At 34.2% G+C, this 24,590-nt stretch overlaps 2 protein-coding genes across 4 annotated transcripts; one reads left to right on the top strand and one right to left on the bottom strand.

The window, feature by feature from the left end:
• Positions 1–8,447: 8,447 nt before the first annotated feature.
• LOC131930342 (divergent protein kinase domain 2A-like) lies at positions 8,448–13,385 on the bottom strand. Of its 3 annotated transcripts, none has more exons than XM_059286774.1 (6): positions 13,291–13,385; positions 11,490–12,263; positions 10,933–11,055; positions 10,461–10,635; positions 9,646–9,870; positions 8,448–9,167 (listed from the first exon to the last, which is right to left on the bottom strand). In XM_059286774.1, the coding sequence occupies exons 2-6, from the start codon at positions 12,201–12,203 to the stop codon at positions 9,022–9,024; spliced, it is 1,383 nt and encodes a 460-aa protein (XP_059142757.1). In that variant the 5' UTR covers positions 12,204–12,263; positions 13,291–13,385; the 3' UTR covers positions 8,448–9,021. The 3 variants fall into 3 exon arrangements, with proteins under 3 accessions (XP_059142757.1, XP_059142756.1, XP_059142755.1); XM_059286773.1 differs by having other exon boundaries at positions 13,280–13,373; XM_059286772.1 differs by having other exon boundaries at positions 13,276–13,361.
• Positions 13,386–13,609: 224 nt separating this feature from the next.
• Positions 13,610–24,531, top strand: LOC131930341 (dynein assembly factor with WDR repeat domains 1). Its single transcript, XM_059286771.1, has 13 exons — positions 13,610–13,750; positions 14,852–14,924; positions 15,277–15,368; positions 15,893–15,945; positions 16,066–16,124; positions 16,289–16,411; positions 16,597–16,696; positions 17,011–17,118; positions 17,292–17,398; positions 17,634–17,755; positions 18,041–18,213; positions 19,156–19,318; positions 21,331–24,531. Exons 1-13 carry the CDS (start codon positions 13,711–13,713, stop codon positions 21,363–21,365), a joined length of 1,248 nt encoding a protein of 415 aa, XP_059142754.1. The 5' UTR covers positions 13,610–13,710; the 3' UTR covers positions 21,366–24,531.
• Positions 24,532–24,590: the final 59 nt, after the last annotated feature.

Here is a 24,590-nt window from a genome sequence, read left to right as displayed (position 1 = left end):
ATAATCGATGAAAAACGTGGGGCGCCGAAGTAAAAGTTATATTACCATTGATTAGATAATACTATTGACTTTTATTAGGGAGCTTGTAGAGAGTCAACAGTATTAGAAACTGTAAGAAAATCACGGCGCCCCACGTTTTTCATCGCTTATAGTAGAGTGATCGCTTGCATTATTGTGATGTATAGCATTTATTTTCTACTTTTTTAGTTCAATCAGAAAACGTGGGTTTTTTAAAACTTTTTTAATGATAATTATTTTCTACTTTTTAGTCTTTGTTTGTTTGCATTAAAATCTTGCTATCGATTTTATCTTTTCGCATTCACTTTTTTTTTGGGTAAACGAAGACAACTCGTAAAAAACACGAACCTTGTACCCGTGTCGAGTGGGTTAGCAATCGTGTGCCCAACCACTCGACCATATCGTCTCCCCCATACTGGCCACCAGTTGTTCCAGTTGTTTGTACACAAACACCACGTGAACACTACTCAGTAAGCAGGGAGAGTACCGAACCTTGTTTTCATCAAATTACAATGACTGGGTTATGTCCCCTTTTCCCACATTTTTTGTACAATTATATAGTGATTTAAAATGTTCAATAAAATGTTTCCATGGATCAATTTAGTAATAATAACAATTGAATATTCAATTGTCATCGGTAACAAAGCTTCCCTGAAAATTTCAGCGCGCTAGCTAACTGGGAAGTGCCCGAAATTTCGATCGCAAGATTTGATTGGAAAAACAAACAAACAAACAAACAAACAAACAGAGGCGAAAGCAAGTTAAAGAAAACGTGGGAAAAAAATGTTGACTTCATAATATCAACAACTCGAGTAGAAGTTGACTGGAGAGAGGAATAACTCGAGTTGATGTTGACCTAGAGGGTCTATAACCGACAAAAATGTTATTTATGGAAGGAACGATAACTCACTAACTTGTTGACTGAGGAAAGGCCTATAACTCGTCTGCTGAAATTAACAGAGGGTCCAGATTAACAGTAACAGTAAAACATTGAAAAATTCTTGACCCAACAATGTATAAACTAACTGTTAGTTCGTTTAAGTATAAATATGACAGACAAAGCTCAATTTAATAGGTAATAGGACAGTGGCCTATATATATATATATATATATATATATATATATATATATATATATATATATATATATATATATATATATATATATATATATGTATATATATATATGTATATATATATATGTGTATATATATATATATGTATATATGTATATATATATATATATGTATATATATATATATGTATATATGTATATATATATATGTATATATATATATATATATATATATATATATATATATATATATATATATATATATATGTATATATATATATATATATATATATATATATATATATATATATATATATATATATATATATATATATATATATATATATATATATATATATATATATATATATATATATATATATATGTATATATTCGTGTCTGTGTATGTAAGTGTATGTATATGATGGTGTATGTGCTTATGTGAAATTTTAAAAAAAAAGGAGGATGTGTATGTATTAGTGTTTCTGTGCCTGTGTACTTGTATTTATAGAACTCTGTGCTTGCAAGTCATGTATATGTAAATGTTTGTGTATTTGTAGGGCTATGTGATGTATGTGCGTAGGAGAACTTCTAAAAAAAAACAGGGGTTAAAAATTTAGTTAACTAACTCATGCCTTTACCATCCAAAAAAAAAGCCTATTCCGTAATACATCGTTTTTTTTAGTAACAATCTGTCTTTACTTCAACAAGTCAATAAACTTATTTGTTTCAAAACGAACGTCCCGCTCAATATTCTATCGCCATAGTAAAATTCCTCGCTCCTCACATCATTGACGAAACTATTATTTATTTCTCCGTCATAAAATTAGCGATACCACAGCAGCCGCGTGCACGTAATTACCTCATCCTGAACTCTAACCCGGTTGATGCTAAAAATAGCACTGGCCCAGTGAAATTAAATTTACATGAACTATATTTAAGACTAAAACAAATCAATGCATATTTTAAATTTAAAGTACTAACCCGGTTTAGAGTCAACAAATTAATGCACATTTTACATGGGCTTCAGGGAGGGACCTCTGCCCCTAACCTAAGGGCATCCAACGTCCCCCCCCCTTCCGGGACTAAATAGAAAGAAATAGTTTATACGGAAAAAAATATTTTAACCAGTCTCCGACACAGGACATTTAAATGTACCCCCCCCCCCCCCGCCCGAAAGTTTCAAGTCCCCCTCCCCTCATGTACAAACTAAACGTTTTTTTAGTCACCAACCAGCCTAAGTTTTGTCACTAAATATTTGTATCCCATATATCTATTTATTTAAAAATTTAAAAAAATCTTATCAGTAGATGAGATTCTATCAGCATCTGACGACAATGGTTTTCACGACATCCGTGTTTGGATCTCATATTTGTAAACAACTGTGAACTATCAGCTCGCTTTTTTTTAACGTGCGTGTATTCGCTCGTAATTATCTTATTACCTCCCTTTTTGCAATTTTAAAATTAGTTTTAATGACTCATTTATTATCTTGTTAAATGGATGATGAGATATTTTTCCGGTGCCAGCGAGGATGTGTTTATATTCACAACAATCGCGGCACTACAGAGCTGCCAAACCACAATGCGGGGGCTGGGGAGGGGGGGGGGGGTCGAGGAAGGCAGTTTGGGGTCCAATTAAATAAACAATAAATAAACGTAAATAAACAAGGACATTTTTTGTTCAAAAATAAATTTTATTTCGTCACGTGACTAGTGGTGTTGTAATGAAAATGCTTTCAAGCTAATATTTAATGACTTATTGCTCTTCTTTTAATAGTCTAAGAGTTGGTCCTCAATACTCCTTAAAAACCATTTAGGGGGCCAAAAATACTTCTTTAAAAAGTGGATTGTGGGGGAGGGGCAATAACTCATACAAAACTGCATTACACCTCTGGAAAAGCTATTGAAACTGGCTGTAAAAAAACAAAATTTGACTTAGAACATTATACAGTTTTCTAATCCTGATCCGGTTGATAGTATTTCATTCTATCTCAAAAGTGAAAATAATTATTTCGGTCTTCTACTGCTACATAAAGTCTTAAAAATAGCTTTAATGCTCATTGTTTAATGCCTTTTAACTTTTTATAAATAAATGAGTTAAAATATTTTTAAAAAGTAAATCAGACCCCATGAAACTTCGGATACGTTTTTTTCAAAACTACATTTTGGGAGATTTGTTGACGAATGAGGCCAACTTTTAAAACAACTTAGGCTGTCATTTTGATCTTAAAGATACGCTGTCGTATCAATCTTAGGCTGTCATCTTAAAGATACGCTGTCGAATCAATTTTAGGCTGTCATTCTGATCTTAAACATACGCTGTCGTATCCATATTAGGATGTCATTTTGATCTTAAAGATACGCTGTCTTATCAATCTTAGGTTGTCATCTTAAAGATACGCTGTCGTATCAATCTTAGGCTGTCATCTTAAAGATACGCTGTCGTATCAATATTAGGCTGTCATCTTAAAGATACGCTGTCGTATCAATCTTAGGCTGTCATCTTAAAGATACGCTGTCGTATCCATATTAGGCTGTCATCTTAAAGATACGCTGTCGTATCAATCTTAGGCTGTCATCTTAAAGATACGCTGTCGTATCAATATTAGGCTGTCATCTTAAAGATACGCTGTCGTATCAATCTTAGGCTGTCATCTTAAAGATACGCTGTCGTATCAATATTAGGCTGTCATCTTAAAGATACGCTGTCTTATCAATCTTAGGCTGTCATCTTAAAGATACGCTGTCGTATCAATCTTAGACTGTCATCTTAAAGATACGCTGTCGTATCCATATTAGGCTGTCATCTTAAAGATACGCTGTCGTATCAATCTTAGGCTGTCATCTTAAAGATACGCTGTCATTCTGATCTTAAACATACGCTGTCGTATCAATCTTAGGCTGTCATCTTAAAGATACGCTGTCTTATCAATCTTAGGCTGCCATTCTGAACTTAAAGATACGCTGTCTTATCAAACTTAGGCTGTCATCTTAAAGATACGCTGTCGTATTGATCTGGTCTATAGGTTTTCTATTGCCTTACTGCCTGCCTCAGGCCTCTTAAAACGTTATTAACATTGACAATTGCTATCTGCCTCTTAAAACGTTATTAACATTGACAATTGCTATCTAGGAAAGCAGTGTAAGGCAAGGATCGAATCCCCAATAAAACAGTGTGTACACAACTTGAACCAGAACATTTAGCCATTGATCTACCTGTGTCTATTGTACCGATGGGTTTCACGGTGTCTTCTATCAGTATCGATACAATAATTTCATTAGGTACCAGCACTAGAGCTGTTGTCACATGAATGTTGGTATTTGTGGGCTCAGTATCGATACAATAATTTCATTAGCTACCAGCACTAGAGCTGTTGTCACATGAATGTTGGTATTTGTGGGCTCAGTATCGATACAATAATTTTATTAGGTACCACTAGGATATCACTATAGAGTATAGACCCAAAAAGAAATACCCGCTATGCCACATTACAATTTATCTTTGGTGTAGGCCCGCACATCCCAATCGTGTCTAGTAAAGTATGAAACTAACACGTTTGCAAAACTCGATGTCAAACTCTTGGTTTAAAAAGTCAATAAATTATTCTTTCATAAAGTCACCTTGATCAACTAAAACTCCATTAAAATTTATAAACTGTGTTCAATTAACAATATGAGTATTCAATGTAGGCCTAGTGTTATGCGTTTTGACGCCAAAATCTACGTTAACCTACAACTTGTGAAATCAAGCATGATTTGATAAATCTCAACAAAGACATGTAGGCCTTTATTTTTTTTACAGTGAAGAAATGACCACCAGTTATATTATACTTAATTAATAAATAAAAACAGTAAACATGTTGGGAACGTTTCACTTAAAACACAACCCAAAACAAAGTCAAAGATTTGTAAAAAAAAATATGTTTTTGTCTTTCGTATGAGTTATGGCAGGGGTCGGCAACCTGCGGCTCGCGAGCCGCATGCGGCTCTTTTGATGTCAAGTTGCGGCTCTTCAGCTCCATGCAAAAATACTAATAATTATTTTATTTTATTTTTAAACTCGTGAAAATATTAGTCTGCAACTCTCAGTAATGAACGATATATATATATATATATATATATATATATATATATATATATATATATTCCTAATCAAAGATTATAATATTGAAATTAAAATGTTAGTGGCTCTTTAAAAGCTGGGAAATTTTGTAAATTTTAACATTTGGCTCTTCTGTCTCAAAAGGTTGCCGACCCCTGAGTTATGGGAATAAACATGTTATGTGCTAACTATTTTTATTCTCTACAGATCAAGATGCTAAAGAAGGGAGACAATCTGCTCTGTGACAGACAGAACGAGAGAAACAGATACATCGTTTGTGCCAACAGTTTATTTTATGGTACACAGACGGATTATCTTATCTTGTTTAATTCTAGATAACCCACTGTGTGTTACAGCAAATTAGAAACAGTCGTCTAGTTACCTCCCTGTTAAACGAAATTCAAACCACAACAGCAAAGGCCAATCCGTTTGGAGAAAATCAAATCTTTCAACTTTTCACATGTGCTTCGCTGTTGAGGAAAGCTCCGTCCTGCAAGGTGTTAGCGCGGACGTCCAGTCTAGTGGAGCTTACATGGAGTACCCGTTACCCGGCCCGGTGGTGGCTCTACTTCAACAGGAGAGGGCCTCCATGGCTCCTAAATCCTACTTCATCAGTTCGGGCAAGAAGTCCATCAAGATCACGCTGGTGTACGCTAAAGGGGAGGAGCCTCCAGAGCCAAGCGCCGCCCCGTCACGTGAGCGGAAAAAAACTCGGCACACCTCGTCATCCAAGCCGGCGAGTAAATCTTCATCGAGACGCGGCCGGTCCAAGAACTTGTCCGAGTCGTCCAGCTCGACCAGCCAGGACCAGTGCTCGGGCAGTTCTCCCCACAGCGAGGCTGACCCCCCGTCGTCCAGCCCGGAGCTGCCCCTACGTGACGAGCACCAGACGGGGCGAGAGCGGATGTCCACCGTAGACAGCGGGCACCCCTCGTCGTCTGGAACCATCGGACACGACCACTACGCCCACTCTGAGAGTGGATCTGACGCTGAGGAATGCGAGTCTGGGAGCTCGTCAGATTCGGAAAAACCCCGGACACCTGGTCGTGACATTGCAGTGCCGGCCTCCACCCTGGGGCCGGGGGAGACCCCCGCGGCCAGGAGGGACGAGATGTGGCAGACGTGGACCAGGATCCCTAGAACCCAGGCCTCCACACGCCGCCTGCTCGCCCCGCCCCCCGCGGCCTCTGTTCGCCGTTCGCTGTCCCCATCGTCAGGTCCCGTCCAGCGACCACCCCCACCCACAGCCCCCTTCAGGAGGCCGCGGCTGCTGGAGGGCGTCTCGTGGGACGGGTCGGGAAACTTATGACAAGAGATGATGAAGGAAATATTTGGGTGAGGGTTGTACAGTCAGCAGACGTGTTCAGGAGGGATTACAGTGTGGCGGGAAACTTGGGGCGCCGTGTGTGCCTACAGGTGTGAGAATGTGGGGCGCTCTGTGCAGTGATTCATCAGTTGTAAGAGATCAGACTAGGTTAAGGTTATTTACTTTACAAAAATTCCACAAAAGCTACTCCACATATCTTGAGCCACCCTTTCTTGGCGTGTCTTGCATCAGTGTAGCAACATCTTGTGCTTAGAGAAACACTAGTGCGATACACATTTCCCGCAAATATCTCTAACACAGCCTCTGTTAATATCCCGTCCTATTGATCAATTGCGGCATGTAAATGTTAGATCATTTTCTGTCATTTCCCTGGTATACAAATTTGTTGAGTAAAGTCGGTGTCTATTTTTAAACTCGCAGAACAAAAAGTTACCTATAATATTTTGCCCCTGCTCATTTTGGCACCCCATCAAGTTTTATTGTCGGCCTTAGTTGCAACGCCTCGGAACGTCAACAGAATAAAATAATCTCCGTCCCAAATAGACCAACAAGAACTAAATGTAAAGAATGTCGCGTAAAAGTGTTTTGTTCTGATCTGAATTTGATGGGTAAACTTTCAGACTTTCTGGTGGGTGGGGGGGGGGGTATTGTTGCTCCAGGGGACAGTATTTCAATTCCCGTACTTTCCTTTACGCTAGTGTCAACTCCGCCTGAGGGGAAAGTACACCTAATTATAGAATGCTCCAGAAGAATATTGGGGTTAAATATTGAAAAAAAAAAATGGCGCTTCGATCTGTTGAACAAATTACAGCTTTATGAGAGACCGGAGAAATGTAGATTAAAGAGCAGAGGAGTAGCTGGGGGGGGGGGGGGGGGGGGGTAAATGGCGATGGCCGTGAATGAATATTGGCAGTTACACTCTCACGGTGGACCTACACTTTGACAAACGTAAACTCATGTTACACTTTGACAAGTGTAAGATCATGTTACACACTTACAAGTGCAAGATCATGTTACATTTTGACAAGTGTAAGATCAGACTTCAGATTGTAGATCACAAAATAGACAAGTGTGAGATGACTAGTGTAAATCTGAGAGTTTAACGCGAATATTTGTAGTCATATGAAGATTTAACACGTATTTTTGTAGGCTTATGTAGATTTATAGCACAGTCTTGAAAGAAATTTTTTTACAAGAAAGGAGATTGAGATTTAGATTTAAATTTAAGAACCAGTCTAAAACAAGTTACTTAGCTACCTTCCAGGATGTGTAATTAATATGGTTTTGTTGCTGGTATAGTTTTAAGCACAGCTATCACAGTAGGGGTGGATACATGTATTTGTTTAAAAAAAAAAAAAAAAAATTCCACTGCGATTAAGAGCAAATTTTAAAAAGATGATGATTTAGTAAAATTAAACTAATTTAAAGCAACATAGGCAGGAAATATTATAAGACCCTGTCTCTGATTTAGTTAAGCACTGTTAGACCTCTAGTTAAAAGTATAGATTTAGTTTGCTGTAAGACCTATCAGCCATAAAACAGCTGCACAGAGCGCCCCAGTCAAGCTGTTGTAAGGAAGGTTTGTTCCACCCAAACTAGAAAATATCGAGTTTCCTTCTTCAACAAATCACGGGTGTGGTCTGATTACACAAATCTAGGACTGAAATCTTTCCTTAATCTATAGGAAAGGCAACCCTGTCAACCAGAAAATAAAAATGTTAAAAACAAACGAGTTTTTTTTTTTTTAAAAATCCAGTTTTTTATGTTTGCTTTTTATTTGTCATCGAATTTAGGAGAGCTCCTCAACAAGGGGCAACACTTCATGATACACATCATGGTTTCATGAAGTCCAAAAATGAGTAATAGGCCTACTTGTTGACTTATGGAATTTTTCTAAACAAAACAAATACTTTTTTTAACCATATTTTATTTACACAGTATATAAAACAGTTGTATAAATATAACAATCTGTCATATTTAAAAACAATTGATTACACATTCTTTCCTGAAAGAAAGTATGGTAGATTTAAAGATGTAACAAATCATGTACAATTTTTAAAATAGAAAAATGATGTTTATAAGATGTTTATGACAGTTCTTTCCCCTGGGAATGTAGAAAGATGGAAGTACCTGTACTATAAGTACAGAAATATGAGAGAGATATTTGACAATTTGTATGTTTTTATACAACTTAGAGATCTTGGTAAATGATTCTACCAATAGTTGGGTCACATGTTGGATGAAGCAGTTTAACAAAACTAACAAGCTGTACTAAGGTTCAATACCAAACTGGGTACAAAGTTAAATGCAATAATATAGCATCAGGCTTGTCTTGCTCTCAGAGGGACATTTTGAAGATGGAAATAGGAGGAAAAATACATCAAGCTAACCCTCTAAGAGTTTTATTAACTGAAGCCAGATTTGTTAAAACATTAAATTGTAAAATGCTGAATAAAATGATCCAATAGATAGATCCGTCACAACCACACCTAAAGCCTTCACATCTGCCTATCCCGAGCGCGGTTGGTGTCTAAATGCTGCTGATCCCCATCTCTTAAAGCTTTCAAGGCATGAAGAATTTTATCTTTCACTTTCCACCTTCCTTCCTTGTGGATTGGCCTTGCACATTCTTCCAGTAAGTTTTCTTTAAAAAGATATGGAATTAATTAGTAAATGACAATTGTAATTATCTCATTTTATTGTGACAAAAAAAAACAACAAGAATACTTTATTTACACAGAATCATTTAAACATAACTAATTGTTTCAGATAAATCTTGTTCAACAAGTGTGCTGTATATGGCAATCTACTGCAGTAATACATGTAAACATGATTCACATTGAAATCAAACATTTTAATGCACTACATACAACTGAAATTAAATTAAATTTTAAGAAATATTATTAATGGTGCAGTAGATAAATTTGCTTTTCTTGAATTCTCTGAGTACAGTCAGAAAGTCTGTTATTAATTTTTTCACTTGTTCTAAAAATATTTTCCCCCTTGTTGCATGATGTCTATACCAATCCACTGTACTGACAGAAAAATTTAACATGCCAAAATATGACAGTAAAGAAAAAGTATGCAGTAGCAAACAAAAAGACAGCTATGTTTTGACTCACTCAAATCCCAATAGTCTTCAGCAGAAGTTGGCATGCTGTGCAGGAAACCATTTGGCATTCTGTCCTCGACAGCGTAGTGGGAGAGCAGGTTCCTACAGATGGCGTTGTAGTTGTGGTCACTGTTCAGGCGAACACACATTTCATCTCTGTTAAATATAAGGCAGTTTTTCCCATCACAATCACTGAAGGGAGACTCCAGAGGTTCATTCCAGCCTTTGGGTTTTTCTGTAGGTACAAAGTCATCATGTGAACAAAATGAAAACAGTCCTGATTGATTTTCTGTAGGTACTAAGTCAAAATGTGAACAATGTGAAAACAGAGATGATTGTTTTTCTGTAGGTACAAAGTCAACATGTGAACAATGTGAAAACAGAGCTGATTGTTTTTTCACTAAACACTGGGATAATTCCACTATCAAACACTGGGATAATTCTACTACTATCTTCTCAAAACTCATCACAAATTCATAAACAGGTTTATTTATACTCTTAAATGACATCAAACCAACAAATGATCTGAAGAGCCGGTACAAGACACAATCTACTTGTCACATCAAAGCCTAGACTCAACTCCTTTTCCATTTGTTACCCTAGATAAAACAACTACTCTCACAGTTTCTACCTCAAAATGTCCCCATTCATACGGGCCATCCTTCCATGCATTCATTATATCTCTCGCACAAACATTTATTCACACCAAACTAATCTCACAAACCCAACTAATAATACTTACTCCTTAAAATTTGACTTTGAAAATTGTTTGATTGATGAATTAATGACATGTATAAGACCACAAAAAAACAACAAAAAACTTACTGGCTTGAATTGCCAGCTTATCAACAACGATGATGTTTTCCAGATCAATGACAGTAACTTTTCCACTGTAGTCAACGGCAAAGTTTTCAAGGTTTACATCTGTCAGGTAGAGACCATAGTCTGACATAGTGGTCAACTTTTCTGCTATGTTCAGTAATTCATAGGCGATCCCGGCCTGCATATATTGAAATATCACCATTAATTTAATAGAGAAAAAGGACAAGGAAACTCTTAGCATCAACCATGTTAGTTTCTTTATTTGTATCTGGACTTATAGAGCTTAATAAGTAAGGCTGCAACATTCAGTTAGAGATAGGTTGTTTATCATTGATTAATATTATATTGCATATGGAAAGATAATGTGCATACATAAAATTTACAACAAGGAGCTTTTAACATGAATTAAGAAGCAATAAAAACTTCCTATCACAAACAAATGAAATAATTGTACAGTAATGTGATGTTTACTTACCCTAATTTGGAATGATGATGAAACAAAATCTGACAATGGCCGACCTGCGTGTTCCACCACCACAACTCTCCCACATGAGCCAAGGTACTCAGGGAATGGCCAGCCTTCAGATTTGGGGAATGTCTGCACAGATCATTCGTTTAAACATAAATTTGTACAAATGTCTACAGATAATTTTTAAAGACTAGTTAGGTAAAACATAAAGATTTGAACATAGTTAAGAAATTAAAACTATTAATACAAAGACTAGTTAGGTAAAACATAAAGATTTGAGCATAGTTAAGAAATTAAAACTATTAATACAAAGACGACTAATTAGGTAAAACAAAGATTTTAGCATAGTTAAGAAATTAAAACTATTAATACAAAGACTAGTTAGGTAAAACATAAAGATTTTAGCATAGTTAAGAAATTAAAACTATTAATACTATGCCTAACAAAACTAGTAATAATTGTAACATATTGTATATACAGTTTATTAACTATTAATTATAATTATCAAAAAGTTATTTTTAAGCATTTTGAAGTAGCAACACCAAGAAAAAACAACAACTTACTTGCAACATCAACACCTCACCATTAGCCAAAGCAGAATAAAGAACCTGCATCTTGTCTGACATAAATATTTCATCCTTTTTCTTAAACTCTTGAAAGTAAGTCCACATCCTGTCCAGCAGTCTATAACTGGGACAAGCAAACATAAACGCCCCCGTGTCGCGAAGAAGTTCTGGTTTGATGGGTCCAGAATGCAGACTGAGAGACAAATTTGTGCGAGGTATGACCCGAGCGACATCACAATCTTCTTGCCGCAGAGCTTCTTTACAAATCCTCACATCCAATTTCTTAATTTCTGTATCAGTTGCGAGTTTCTTCATAACAATTTCTTTCCCGCTCGGCTTTATTGATCCCACATGTACATTTTTGCCATTTAATATATCAAGAACTCTGTACTTAGACATGCCAGAAAATTGTATTTGCTTGTAATAGATCAGGCCACAGGCAGAGCCTCCATAGCAGGCAGGACATTTTTCTGTCTCCAGCAAACTTTCAAAATCTTGATCAGAGTCACTTTGAAATAACCATTTAGCGAGGTAAAGGTAAATAAACAAAGACAAGACAGCAGATATAAAAATTAAAACTTTAGCCCTTGATGGCATGTGACGAAACCTCATGACAGAATCACCCATGACATTTTCTAGCCTTGACATGCCAGTCCTCACTGTCTGCTGGATGTGCTCTGTTCTACGATTCCTTACTTCATCCTTAAACATTTTACTAGTTGTGTGATGGTGAAAAATATTTTCTTTCTATGTACCGGCTGCTACAGCAATCTAGAGGTTAAAGAAAAGGGAATTATAATTAGGCATATATATTGGCAGTCTATAGAGTAATTGAAACGACAAGTCATTGCGGTCCTATACAACTTGGAATCATCAGTATCGCAGAAGCTACCGAAAGGAAACCAGAGTTTGTAATCCTATTGCCCAAGTGGCTCAACTTCAAATTGATTTCTGAGCTTTTTCTTCAAGATGGAGCCCCCAGCTTTCGAGCCTCATCTGACCGAGGGACTTTCAGAATAGTAAACACGCACTTATGTAGGCCTAACAAATATTATATAGATTTTTAGATGACTCTTTGATTGAATCCCTGGTAGAACATTCCAACAAGACCTCAGCCGGGCCTTAACTAACAGGTAGTCTTGTTACATTATACAGTTATATATTAACTCAAAACAATAAATAATATTCAAGCCAATTGATATATTTCCAGGAATTTTTTGTCCACACCCGATACCCATATGCCATAATATACTATATACTCAACTGACATAGTGTTGTGTGTCATGATGTAACAAACTAAACCTTTATCATTAATGATAGGCCTAATTAATTAATTAATAATTAATTAACTACAAAGAAAAAAGTTTCTCCTGGCTCCTAAAATATAGTGTTTAATTAATAATTAATAGGATGACATCAGCAGCCAACCTAAAAATGTGGAGATAGTGCACATTTAATAGGTTGGCTGATGGAAGAAGCAACATTCAACATATTAAGCATTAGGGCTTATTAAGTATTAAATTAAAGATATCTCAAAATGAAGTCCTGTAATCCTATACCGAATATGTTAATTTTATAAATTTAGATTATTGTTACAAATGCTGCAAAGGCGGGGGGGGGGGGGGGGGGGGGGGAGAAAGACAAACTTTTTAATTTTATTTTTAGGCCTTAAAAAGTTACTGTGACGGAGTGTCAGTGTGTATGAAATAATATCAATAGTTTTATTAGTATTAGATCTAGTATTTTCATTTTTCTGGAGATTAGTGAAAAAATAGACCAATACCAACACAATCATTACTTTGTTGTCAAATACCCTCACTGGTCCCAAGACTTGACTTTATTGTAAACTACAATATTTATTTTTGCGGAAATAGTAACCCAATTTGTTGAGCATTACGCCCCCTTAAGGGAGAAATAAGTTATTAAGATTTTTTTAAATATAATAGTTTAAAACACTAAAGATAATAAGAATATTTTTATTTTACAACATAAAAATTTGATATTAAAATATTATTAATAACTTGTGTAAAGATATTAATATTTGAATAATATTCATTTGGAAAACTATAATTATATAAAAATGAACACTCTGGCATGAGTCCTTAGCACCAGAAGTTTACGTCGCCATATTGGATGCCTGTGGTTTTCTAGAAATAATTTTAGCATTATTTTTAAGCGAGCTGCAGTTGACGCACAGTAGTTCATACTTAACCTCAAAATGAAGCTTAAAAGGTTCCTGTTACGATATTATCCTCCTGGTAAATATTACAATATTTTGTTCAGGCTAGTAACCGTTAGGCCTATTTATTTAAAATTTGATATAATTTTCAGTGAATGATTCACTACTCAACTCGGTAATCTATCGTTTTAGTTAGGCTTTGCCGCTTTAGGTAGGGCCTACGTAAAATCGCCCGCGACTAGTAATGTGAAAACCAGGTGACTCCTTAAATTTTAATAATTATTTTACGTTTTGAGGAGGATTTATGTTTTGAAAAATACAAAAATGTTTCACTGTTTCATTTATGTAGATTGTAGCCAATTTGTAGGCCTACCTGTTGTTAAATTTTAAACAATTGAATTAAAACTTTTCAGTAATAAATGAAAACTAGCGATGTTTCCAACAGATGCAACATTGCTCATTTACTATACTATAGCAGCCATCTTGTTGAAATTTTTTTAATAAACTTATAGCGCGAGATTCAGGAGGAAGCCACTCTAACTTACAGATGGCCGCTTTTTATATAGCAAATCCTGCTCGCAAACTCTGCTTTTTAAAGTTAATTTCTTGCCTATATTGATATATTTAGCCATTGATTTAGGTTTATTATTCATTTATCTATAATATTTGACACAAATATATCACAATATACTTCTATTAAAGCCTTGACAATGAGGTAACTTTTTTGTACATTACTAGTCGCGGGCGATTTTACGTACCTAAAACGATAGATTACCCACTACTCACACTTTGACTTTCTTATCTTACACTACTAAAAAAACCCTGTAAAAAATGGAGTAGGCCTATAATCTTAAATAACTGACTAGATCTACTGACTCCCGACTGATCACCGACTCACCACTGAATACCTCACCTGTCTGTCCCTAAACTCAACTAAGCCATGCCCCATGTTTAGAAGTTACAGTAGTGAATTAGCAACTTGAAAGTTTTAGTCATAAAATTAAATAAAACTAGATTTTACTAGATCTACATTAAAAATCCAAATTGTGTGTGTAATAGTGTAGAGGTAGTGTTTTGACTATTCTATTGAAAATGTATTTATTTTAAATTAAATGTCATTTAATTAATGAAAAATATGTTAATATCTGATAATTCTTCACTTGTATAAAAATTTTAACAGGAATTATATTAGAGTATGAGCAGGGAGGCTCAATAAAGACAAAATCTATAGATTTGCTTGATCTCTCACCTACGTAAGTACCTTTGTCTAAAGTGATTCCTTTTAATGTGACTTTTAAAAGAAAATGCTTGATAATATTTTCATCCATTTAAAATTGGTTGTTAACCTGGGTTTGATCAAACCCCAGGGGTTTGGTGAGTCAGTCTCAGGGGTTCTGTGGAAATTAAGACACACACCCGACTCATATGATTCATGATTAGATTTTGTCAGTGTGGATGATAGAACTATTAAGAAGCATTTGGTAAATGTGTATATGAAACTGTTGGGGGTTCAGTTTCTCCAAAAAAGATTAAGAACCACCGATCTAAAAAAAGCCTACCTATTGTTTATTTTATTCCTTAATTTTTAATTATTCCATTTAACAGTACTGATATAGATCAAGTGGTTGAAGAAATTGCTGACAAAGAACCTCTTATAACACCTTCAAAAGCTGAGCAAGTCAAAAAACTTGTAGCTCGTATCCTTTTCAAAGCATACAATAATAGTTTCTGTTTGTTGACAACTATTTGTAATTTAAATGTTAAACTGTGTCACTCAGGGCAAAGCTGACAAAATTTGTCTGGAAAAGGCTGCAAGGTGCTAATCAGGTTGACTCCCACTGTATATAGAAAGTTTTTTTTTTGTTTTAGACCGGATAAGCTACAGTGCAGGTGAGGTAGAGCTCATCTGTTTCTTCACCATGGCAAATAAAGATATGGTGTGGTCTGACTGGTCAGCACTAATCACCGTTACCTTTACTTTCCTTTATGTGAGTCATGCAGCTATCAGATCTCCTCTGGAACTCAAGGACATCCTACAGGCTCATGTCTCAGATTCAAACTTGAGACCTTTTTGTAAGCACTTAAGCGCACTATTACTCCAAGACATCTTCCCCCCTCACTGTATAGTTTTAAAATAATAATTGATCCCACGTTTCAATGTCGAAGTTAAAACAATAATTTTATTTGTTGGTGTTCAAATTTTGCCTTAACAATAATAAAGGTTTACAGGAAAAAGTTGGACAGAAAGACAATCATCACTATTATTTGTTTAAAGTAAGTTCTATAAATCTATCTGAAAATATTGTAATATTAATGAAAACAACTGAGCATTCTCACAAGAAAATTTATTATTTTAAATAATTTCTTCACAACTTTAAAAAAAATATTTAACAGGTTTTAAGAGCTCACATCCTGCCATTAACAAACGTTGCCTTCAACAAATCTGGTTCAAGGTCAGTAGCGTGTTTTCCATTGGTAGATTTACTTATTTTTTTCAATTTCTCTTTGGGTTGAAGAAATAAATTCCTTTTGCCAAAATTAATAATTTAGTAATTTTTATTCCATTTAGATTTTGTTTTAATAATTTTTTATAAAATGTGGCATGTGTTTTGTACAGCTTTATTACAGGAAGTTATGACAGGACTTGTAAAGTGTGGGATACCAGCTCAGGGGAGGAAATCCACACTCTTGATGGTCATAGAAATGTTGTATATGCTATATCCTTCAACAATCCTTATGGGTCAGTTTTATTTAATTGATGTGGTCTAAGGTTTTTGTCCAATTATATCAATAAATTAGCAGTTATGTTTGCCCTATCATTTTACCATGTACTCTTGCTTAGACAAAAATTGTAATTAATTTTTACTCTAAATTTCATGATTCTTTAGTAAATTATTACATTAATTAAATTTCAATTTATTCCAGTGACAAGATCGTGACAGGCTCGTTTGATAAAACATGTCGCATCTGGAGCTCTGAAAATGGGAAATGTTATCATGTGTACAAAGGTCACACTGCTGAGATTGTAAGTCTTGAATTATGATCTTCTCTTTGCAACATTCACTTAGTTTTGGTACATTGAAATGTGTTCCATATTTTGGTTTTCTTTGTGCTAATATGTACATTGTTATTGTGCACTAAGCTTTGTACCATGTTTTAGAAAGTTGCAGTTAATGGTATTTTAATTTTGAAGAATTTCAAAATGTGGCCAAGATAAAATAATATATATTCAAAGATTTTGAACAGATCAAAATTTTAAAATAGTTGTTTGTTATATCACATGAAATGCCTCTGACTGTAAGATGTTGCTAGTTCTGACATAAAACTTTAATTACGCAGGTCTGTGTTAGCTTTAACCCCCAGAGTACCCTGATAGCCACAGGCAGTATGGACACAACATGTCGTCTTTGGGACGTGGAGACTGGGGCAGACATTGCTAACCTAAGTGTAAGTTTCATCTTTTATTGTATGTGGGAAACAAGTTAGCTTTGTGGGACGTACTGGGTAGACATTGCTAACCTAAGTGTAAGTTTCATCTTTTATTGTACGTGGGAAACAAGTTAGCTTTGATTTTAATATGCCGAATTGGTTTTCTTTGAATTTCCAAAAACTTTTTTCAGGGTCACACCGGTGAAATCATTTCATTATCTTTTAATTCAACGGGATCTGAATTAATTACTGCATCTTTCGATCACACTGTGTCATTATGGGATGTTAGATCCAATAAGTAAGTGGTATTAGTGTACTTATGTTTAATTAAACATGCAAATATTCTTTTCCATTATTATTTAGAAGTAAATACTGATTGTCATAATATCCTCAACTAGATATAATTTGTGTGGGTCTATTGTTATCTCCTGTGAGTAGGAAAAAAAAAATTTCAAGTTATTTAGATACATTCTTCAGTTATTACTTCTCCCCCTTTTAACTTTGCCTGTAAATTGTTTTGTGTTTGTCCTCAGACGTATCCATACGCTAGTGGGCCATAAGGCTGAGATCAGTAGTGCACAATTTAACTGGGACTGTTCTCTGATAGCAACAGGATCCATGGATGGCACCTGTAAAATATGGGATAGATCATCTGGTAATTTTTTTAGCTTTTAGATGGCTAGTACAATACATAGCTTAATGCAGATGGGTATACCAAACTTTAGAGACATTTAAATCTAAACGATAAGTTGAGAAAAAATGTACAAATTTAGTAAAAATAAAGTATATCTATGTAGTTACTTAAAACTTGTTCAATATGATCAAATATTAGGCCTAACCATTGTTTATAACTCTTCTAAGAAAACAATTTTAGCTATTGCAATATTTAAAGCATTCAAAACCTTGTCAACATTTGTACCAACGCTTTTTTTTGCATTAGGTCGCTGCACTGCCACATTGAAAGGTCACACTGATGAAATCTTGGACGTTGGGTTTGACTGCACTGGTCAGCGCATCTTAATGGCATCAGCAGACAACACAGGGAGCTGCTACAGCGCCTTGACCAATCAGCAGCTCTGCAAGTTTTCTGGGCATGAAGGCGAGATCTCAAAGGTAGTAATGTGGCTGTAGATCTCCAGGCTTAGCGTCATCTATTTATGATGTCGTCAGTCATTTAAGAATGGGGAGGGGGTTAAAAAAATTCTAATTGTAGATGTGCTGTTGGGGGGGGGGTCCATGATATCACACACCATCCACACCCATTACACATAACATCAACCTTGTTATAAATTACATTCAACACTAAATGTACCTACATACAAAAAGGTATGCTTTAAATGACAGTGTTCATGTTTAAAAACATTCAGCTCAGGGTAAATCAAATCCCAGAATCAGTATTTATAAACATTGTGGTAAGTGAATAAAAACAGAAGTAGGAGTCATGTACTTGGGTTGGCTGTATCGACTTGTTATAACGTTCTGTATTATACACCTACTTTATTACATACAAACATAAATCATTAATACTCTGTATTAGTTTTTGGTTGATGTGGATAAAATGTAATAAAAATTTAACATGCGCTCATGATATAAATTACTATTCATACTTATAAACAATTTTAACATTTTTTAAAAACTCATTCAAGGATATGCTTTTAACAGTTATAACATTTCTGAAAAGAATAAACCACTGTCTAAATTTTTAGCATAACACCTGTTATCATATACGTTTAGTGAGCGTAAATATTGAGTTAACTATTTTTGGGAGCATCCACATTATGTTGGGTGTGGGGGGTGCTTTCACCAAAGTGGATATGTGTCGCAATTTTTGTGGACATCATAAATGGATGAACCTTTATTTTAACACACAAAAAATCGTTTATACAGCTAAATTATTGTTTTGAACTATTTTTATAATGGTCATCAAATATTCTCTAAGGATTGTTTATAACTATTAACATTTGTGCTGAGAAAGGTGATATTCAGTTAGCTCATGAAGCAACAAAAGAAGTTGTATTCACTGTCTATCAATACATTGTGTTTGTCTATCAATAGATCACATTCAACCCACAAGGCAATCTGGTGATGACAGCAAGTGCTGACAAAACAGCTCGCCTGTGGGATCCTGAGACTGGAGAATGTAAACAGGTGCTAGAAGGGCACACAGATGAGATCTTCAGTTGTGCTTTTAATTATGAGGGCAACACTATCATTACTGGTAGGGGGCGCTCTTTGTTTTATTTTATTATAAGTAGGGGGCGCTTTTTGTTTTATTTTATTATAGGTAGGGGACGCTTTTTGTTTTATTTTATTATAGGTAGGGGACGCTTTTTGTTTTATTTTATTATAGGTAGGGGACGCTTTTTGTTTTATTTTATTATAGGTATTATTTTGTGTTGGGAGTGCTCTTTGTTTGTTTTATTACAGATGGGGGTAGCTCATTGTTATTAGGTGATAAATTAAGATAACTGTGATTTATGTTTAGCCATGAAGGTAGACAAGTTATAAAAACGTTTCCCATTAGCCTAAAATCTTCCAATCTTCTGACAAGTTAACCCTTTATTTACGGAATTATGTTCTGAATGAATTTTTTACTTAAACAATGTGTTATCATATTGCTTTTGGCACATTTAAAGCATATGTCGAAGGAAATTTCGTTTCATAAATTTTTAATGGCCCAAACAGATATTGGTACTTATAAGTACCGTCAGGAATGTAGGACATTTTTTACAAAAAAATTTTTTTTTTACAAAACAGGAACAAACGATACAATTTATTAACTAATAACATGGCAATCATTATAACAGTCATTTTTTGTAATTTTCACACATAAATACAGCACAAAAGTATATTTGAGTACAATTTTTATTGGATTTTCTGTCGGAACACATCTTAGACCTCAAACACAGCAAAAGTTGCCAACATGTCATGCTCCCTCATTCTTGTCTGTGGTCATTCTAGTGTAGCAACGGTTGCCGGACTGAACATGCTTTTGCTTTCAATAGCTATTACTTACAATGAGCTGCATAAACAAACAAAAGCCTAGTCATTCAGTACACAACTACTAGTAATACTAGTATAATTGTAGCCTTCTAGAATGTTATGACAAGCCTACACTACAGTGTAAAGTTCATAAATAGAAGTGAGCGCAATGTGTTTAGGGTAGCCGAAGTGGCCTATTGTTTCCTGTTTACGGATTAAAATTTACCATATAGATCTATACTATATCCAGAAGTATGGACTAATACTAGTCTATAGGTATACATTACGTAAATACTAGTTATTGTAGGCAAGACAGTTTATTGTAGTAAATATAACATTAAACCTTACTACTAGAACTAGGCTTTGGTATACAAATGAAGTATACTAAACCTAGTAAACGAGCCCTCAACTGCTACCTTTATTGTTCTTATTCTTTTACTACTAGAAATCAACATATAATTATAATATTTCTTAGGTAAACCATATGCTAACCTTCTTATAAATGTGTAAATATAATTTTTTGAGTACATTTCAATAATTAATTATCAAAATAATATTTATGTCACTCTACATCGAAAATCAGCCATTTCCTAAAAATAAAAAAAATGACAGTGTGCCCTGACGGTACTTATAAGTCCACTTGTAAACATCGATCTAATACAAAGACAATTTGATTAAAATTGTATAACTAGAAGTTAAATGCGTTTGCCTGACTATTGGAGATGCCTATAAAAATATTTGGGGATGAAAACTACAATAATAAGGTAAAACAAAGGGAAATCAGGAACGTGTGTGAGAACGTTACAGAAAAATTGTGAACTACCGATACAGCAAGACATTGAAATTGGCAGCACACCAACATTTTTCAAAAAACATCGATCCTTCCAACTACCTGAGACTCAGGGGAGATAATACTATTAATTACATCAATAATTTTTAAAATTCGTATTAAATTAAAAATAATACAGGGACTTAATTAAAGTGGTACTTATAAGTACCGTCAGTAGATAAAGGGTTAATAAAATGTTTCTGTCTAGCCTAAAATCTTCTGACAAGTTAATAAAATGTTTCCCACTAGCTTAAAATCTTCCAATGTTCTAACAAGTAAATAAAATGTTTCCCACTAGCCTAAAATCTTCCAATCTTCTGACAAGTTAATAAAATGTTTCCCAATGGCTTAAAATCTTCTGACAAGTTACTAAAACGTTTACTATTGGCCTAAAATCTTCCAATCTTCTGTTTGATCAGGCAGCAAAGATAACACATGCAGGGTGTGGAGGTGATCTGGGCGTGCTGACCTTGACCGTGCAATTTGATTGGATGACGTCTACAGTATTAGGATGAAAGAGTTGATGATGAGTTTGTTGAGGATGAAAAACATTCCAGTGAATTTAGTACTGCTTGTGTCAGTAGTTTCAAATGATCAGAGGGTTTCAAACTGCTGCATTCAGTAGTTTCAAATGATCAGAGGGTTTCAAACTGTTGCATTCAGTAGTTTCAAATGATCAGAGTGTTTCAAACTGTTGCATTCAGTAGTTTCAGGTGATCAGAGGGTTTCAAACTGTTACATTCAGTATTTTTTAAAAGACATTTAACAGCAAAACTGTATTTAGTGTTTTAAGGTCAAAGCTCAATTTGAAATAAAATTTCTGTTTACAAATAATAAAGAGGTACTTTTGTGATTACAAATGTTCCATTTACATAAAAAAATTGTTTATTTAAAATTTATGTTCACTGTTTATTTCAATGAAAATTGATGTTTTATTTTAAATGGTAACTGCCTCTACTTTTGGTCTTTACCCCCAGCAATAAACTTTCATTAAGCACCTGATACAACCAGTACCAGCTATTTAAATTAATCCAAGTTCCAAATGAGATAGATTTACCTGTCTGTACGAGATAGATTTACCTGTCTGTACGAGATAGATTTACCTGTCTGTATGAGATAGATTTACCTGTCTGTATGAGATAGATTTACCTGTCTGTACGAGATAGATTTACCTGTCTGTATGAGATAGATTTACCTGTCTGTACGAGATAGATTTACCTGTCTGTATGAGATAGATTCACCTGCCTGTATGAGATAGATTTACCTGTCTGTATGAGATAGATTTACCTGTCTGTACGAGATAGATTTACCTGTCTGTATGAGATAGATTTACCTGTCTGTACGAGATAGATTTACCTGTCTGTACGAGATAGATTTACCTGTCTGTATGAGATAGATTTACCTGTCTGTACGAGATAGATTTACCTGTCTGTACGAGATAGATTCACCTGCCTGTATGAGATAGATTTACCTGTCTGTACGAGATAGATTTACCTGTCTGTACAAGATAGATTTACCTGTCTGTACGAGATAGATTTACCTGTCTGTACAAGATAGATTTACCTGTCTGTACAAGATAGATTCACCTGCCTGTATGAGATAGATTTACCTGTCTGTACGAGATAGATTTACCTGTCTGTACAAGATAGATTTACCTGTCTGTATGAGATAGATTTACCTGTCTGTATGAGATAGATTTACCTGTCTGTACGAGATAGATTTACCTGTCTGTATCAAGAACATATTGAATAGATTTTTTCTATATATTTTTAAGTTGATAAATTAATTATTAAATATTTCCTAGAAACAGGTATAAAAAAAACATTATTTCATGCTATTTCTAACAATGCATTTGTTCATACACTTTATCATCAGCTGTTGTTTTGATACATCTCACCTTATATTTTTGACACATATTTTATCATTCAGTCTCATGAGTTTAATGTTGTGAGTGTCACAGTTAATATGATTTTTACATTTGTTCTTCTGATTCAGCAGATATTTTTAAAAATTATACTTCAAATGTGAGAATATTTATAACATATGTGAGAGTAAGTTCCAAGTATATCTGAATATGTAGCATACCAAATACGTGATAATATTTCTTTAGATTTCTTCCTTTGGTTATTTGTATGTAATGTGTGTGCAGATATCCAGACATACTTTGTTAAAATATCAGTCACTAGTTGTTTAAATGAGTTCTTAAATGAAGCAACTGAAAAATTGTAATAATTTTAATATAATTTTATAAAACCAAATAACTACTATAACATTTCCTTGATTGAACCTACTGTTTTGTAAGACAAAGGTGAACTGCTGCCAAAATATGCTGGTCCATTTGATTCCACATTTACACCATGATCTGTTGATAAAACTACTGCTGAGTTTTAATAAACATTTTATATTTTCTTATGTATGTGCTGATTTTAGTCAGTTCTTTTTTATTGATACATTTCCGTCCATTGTCTTGTGATATATTTTGTTTAGAGGTGATTTAAGGGTCATGTAAAGTTAATAAAATTTCTGTTTATAGAAATGTTATACATATGTAACATCAGAAGAGGAGTGTTTATGTTATTTATTATGTTTTCCATTTTGCAGAAAATATTGCTAGCTAGTGAGTACTGCTTATTGAAACTATTCCACTAATTATCCAATTTGGTCACAATAAATACTTCATTTATTTTTCTCATTTTAAAAAATCCATGTTTTGACAAGTTCTGTGTTAAAAACAACTAAAATATTTAAAATAAAATGCTTCTTAAGTTTTTTTTCCATTTACAATTCCACAAAAGAAAAATACCAAAAATATTGTCCAGTTGACTATAAACATGAGTTTATTGGTTATCATCATGCACTTTATTTGTGTATTTCTAGGTTAAATTGTTAAATTTTTTTTGACTAGTTTAAATTTATTTTTTTACTTTATTGTGTCAGAATTTTAACAAATAGAGATTACAGATGATTGAACAAAAACTGGATATCTTGTTGGAAGATCTCAACAGACCAGATGATAAAATAGTGAGGAATGAGCATATTGCCAGGATTTGATACATTTAAAACATTCTGGCATTGATGTCCAACTTGGTACATGTCAAGTTTTGAGTACCTACATCAAAAAGTCTCATAACCAGAATTACATCAACAAATCAAAAAGTCTGCTTCTCTCCTTAGCCAGAAGTAGAGCTGACATCTGTTTTCTTGTACTGTACTCTTCAGTTTGTTCACAGGAAACCAAATATTGGTGTCTCAATTTTTTTTTTACTAACCCAGCTTTTTAAATTGCAGCTTTAGCAGAACAACAGTGAAACATTTTACAGCACAGAAATTTGAACATAAAGTCTATATTAAAGATACAGTGAAATACTTGCATTTTACTCACAGTATTCATTTCTGAATATTTAAAATTTTATTTTAACTGCCTATTAAAAAAAAAGTCTTTAGAAAATAAGATTCTGTTTAGGAATAAAAATCATTTCTTAAATTTTGGTAATTTTTTTCGCAGCCAAAATTTAGGGCTTTGTGGTTTTGTAAAACATTTGTAAAGCAAAAATGTACTTCCACTGTAATACACTGTTTAAATAATTAATTTGGGGCAGTGGTATTAAGCTGTTCTTTTTAAAATGGTAGACCTATTTAAAACATAGCAAATTATATTAAGTGAATAAATTTGCATTTA

This window comes from Physella acuta, unplaced genomic scaffold, assembly GCF_028476545.2.
Source record: "Physella acuta isolate Inbredline_101_S28 unplaced genomic scaffold, ASM2847654v3 ptg001759l, whole genome shotgun sequence".
NCBI classification, from domain to species: domain Eukaryota; kingdom Metazoa; phylum Mollusca; class Gastropoda; family Physidae; genus Physella; species Physella acuta.
Note: the sequence above shows the minus strand (reverse complement) of the source record. Positions and strands in the feature narration are given on the sequence as shown.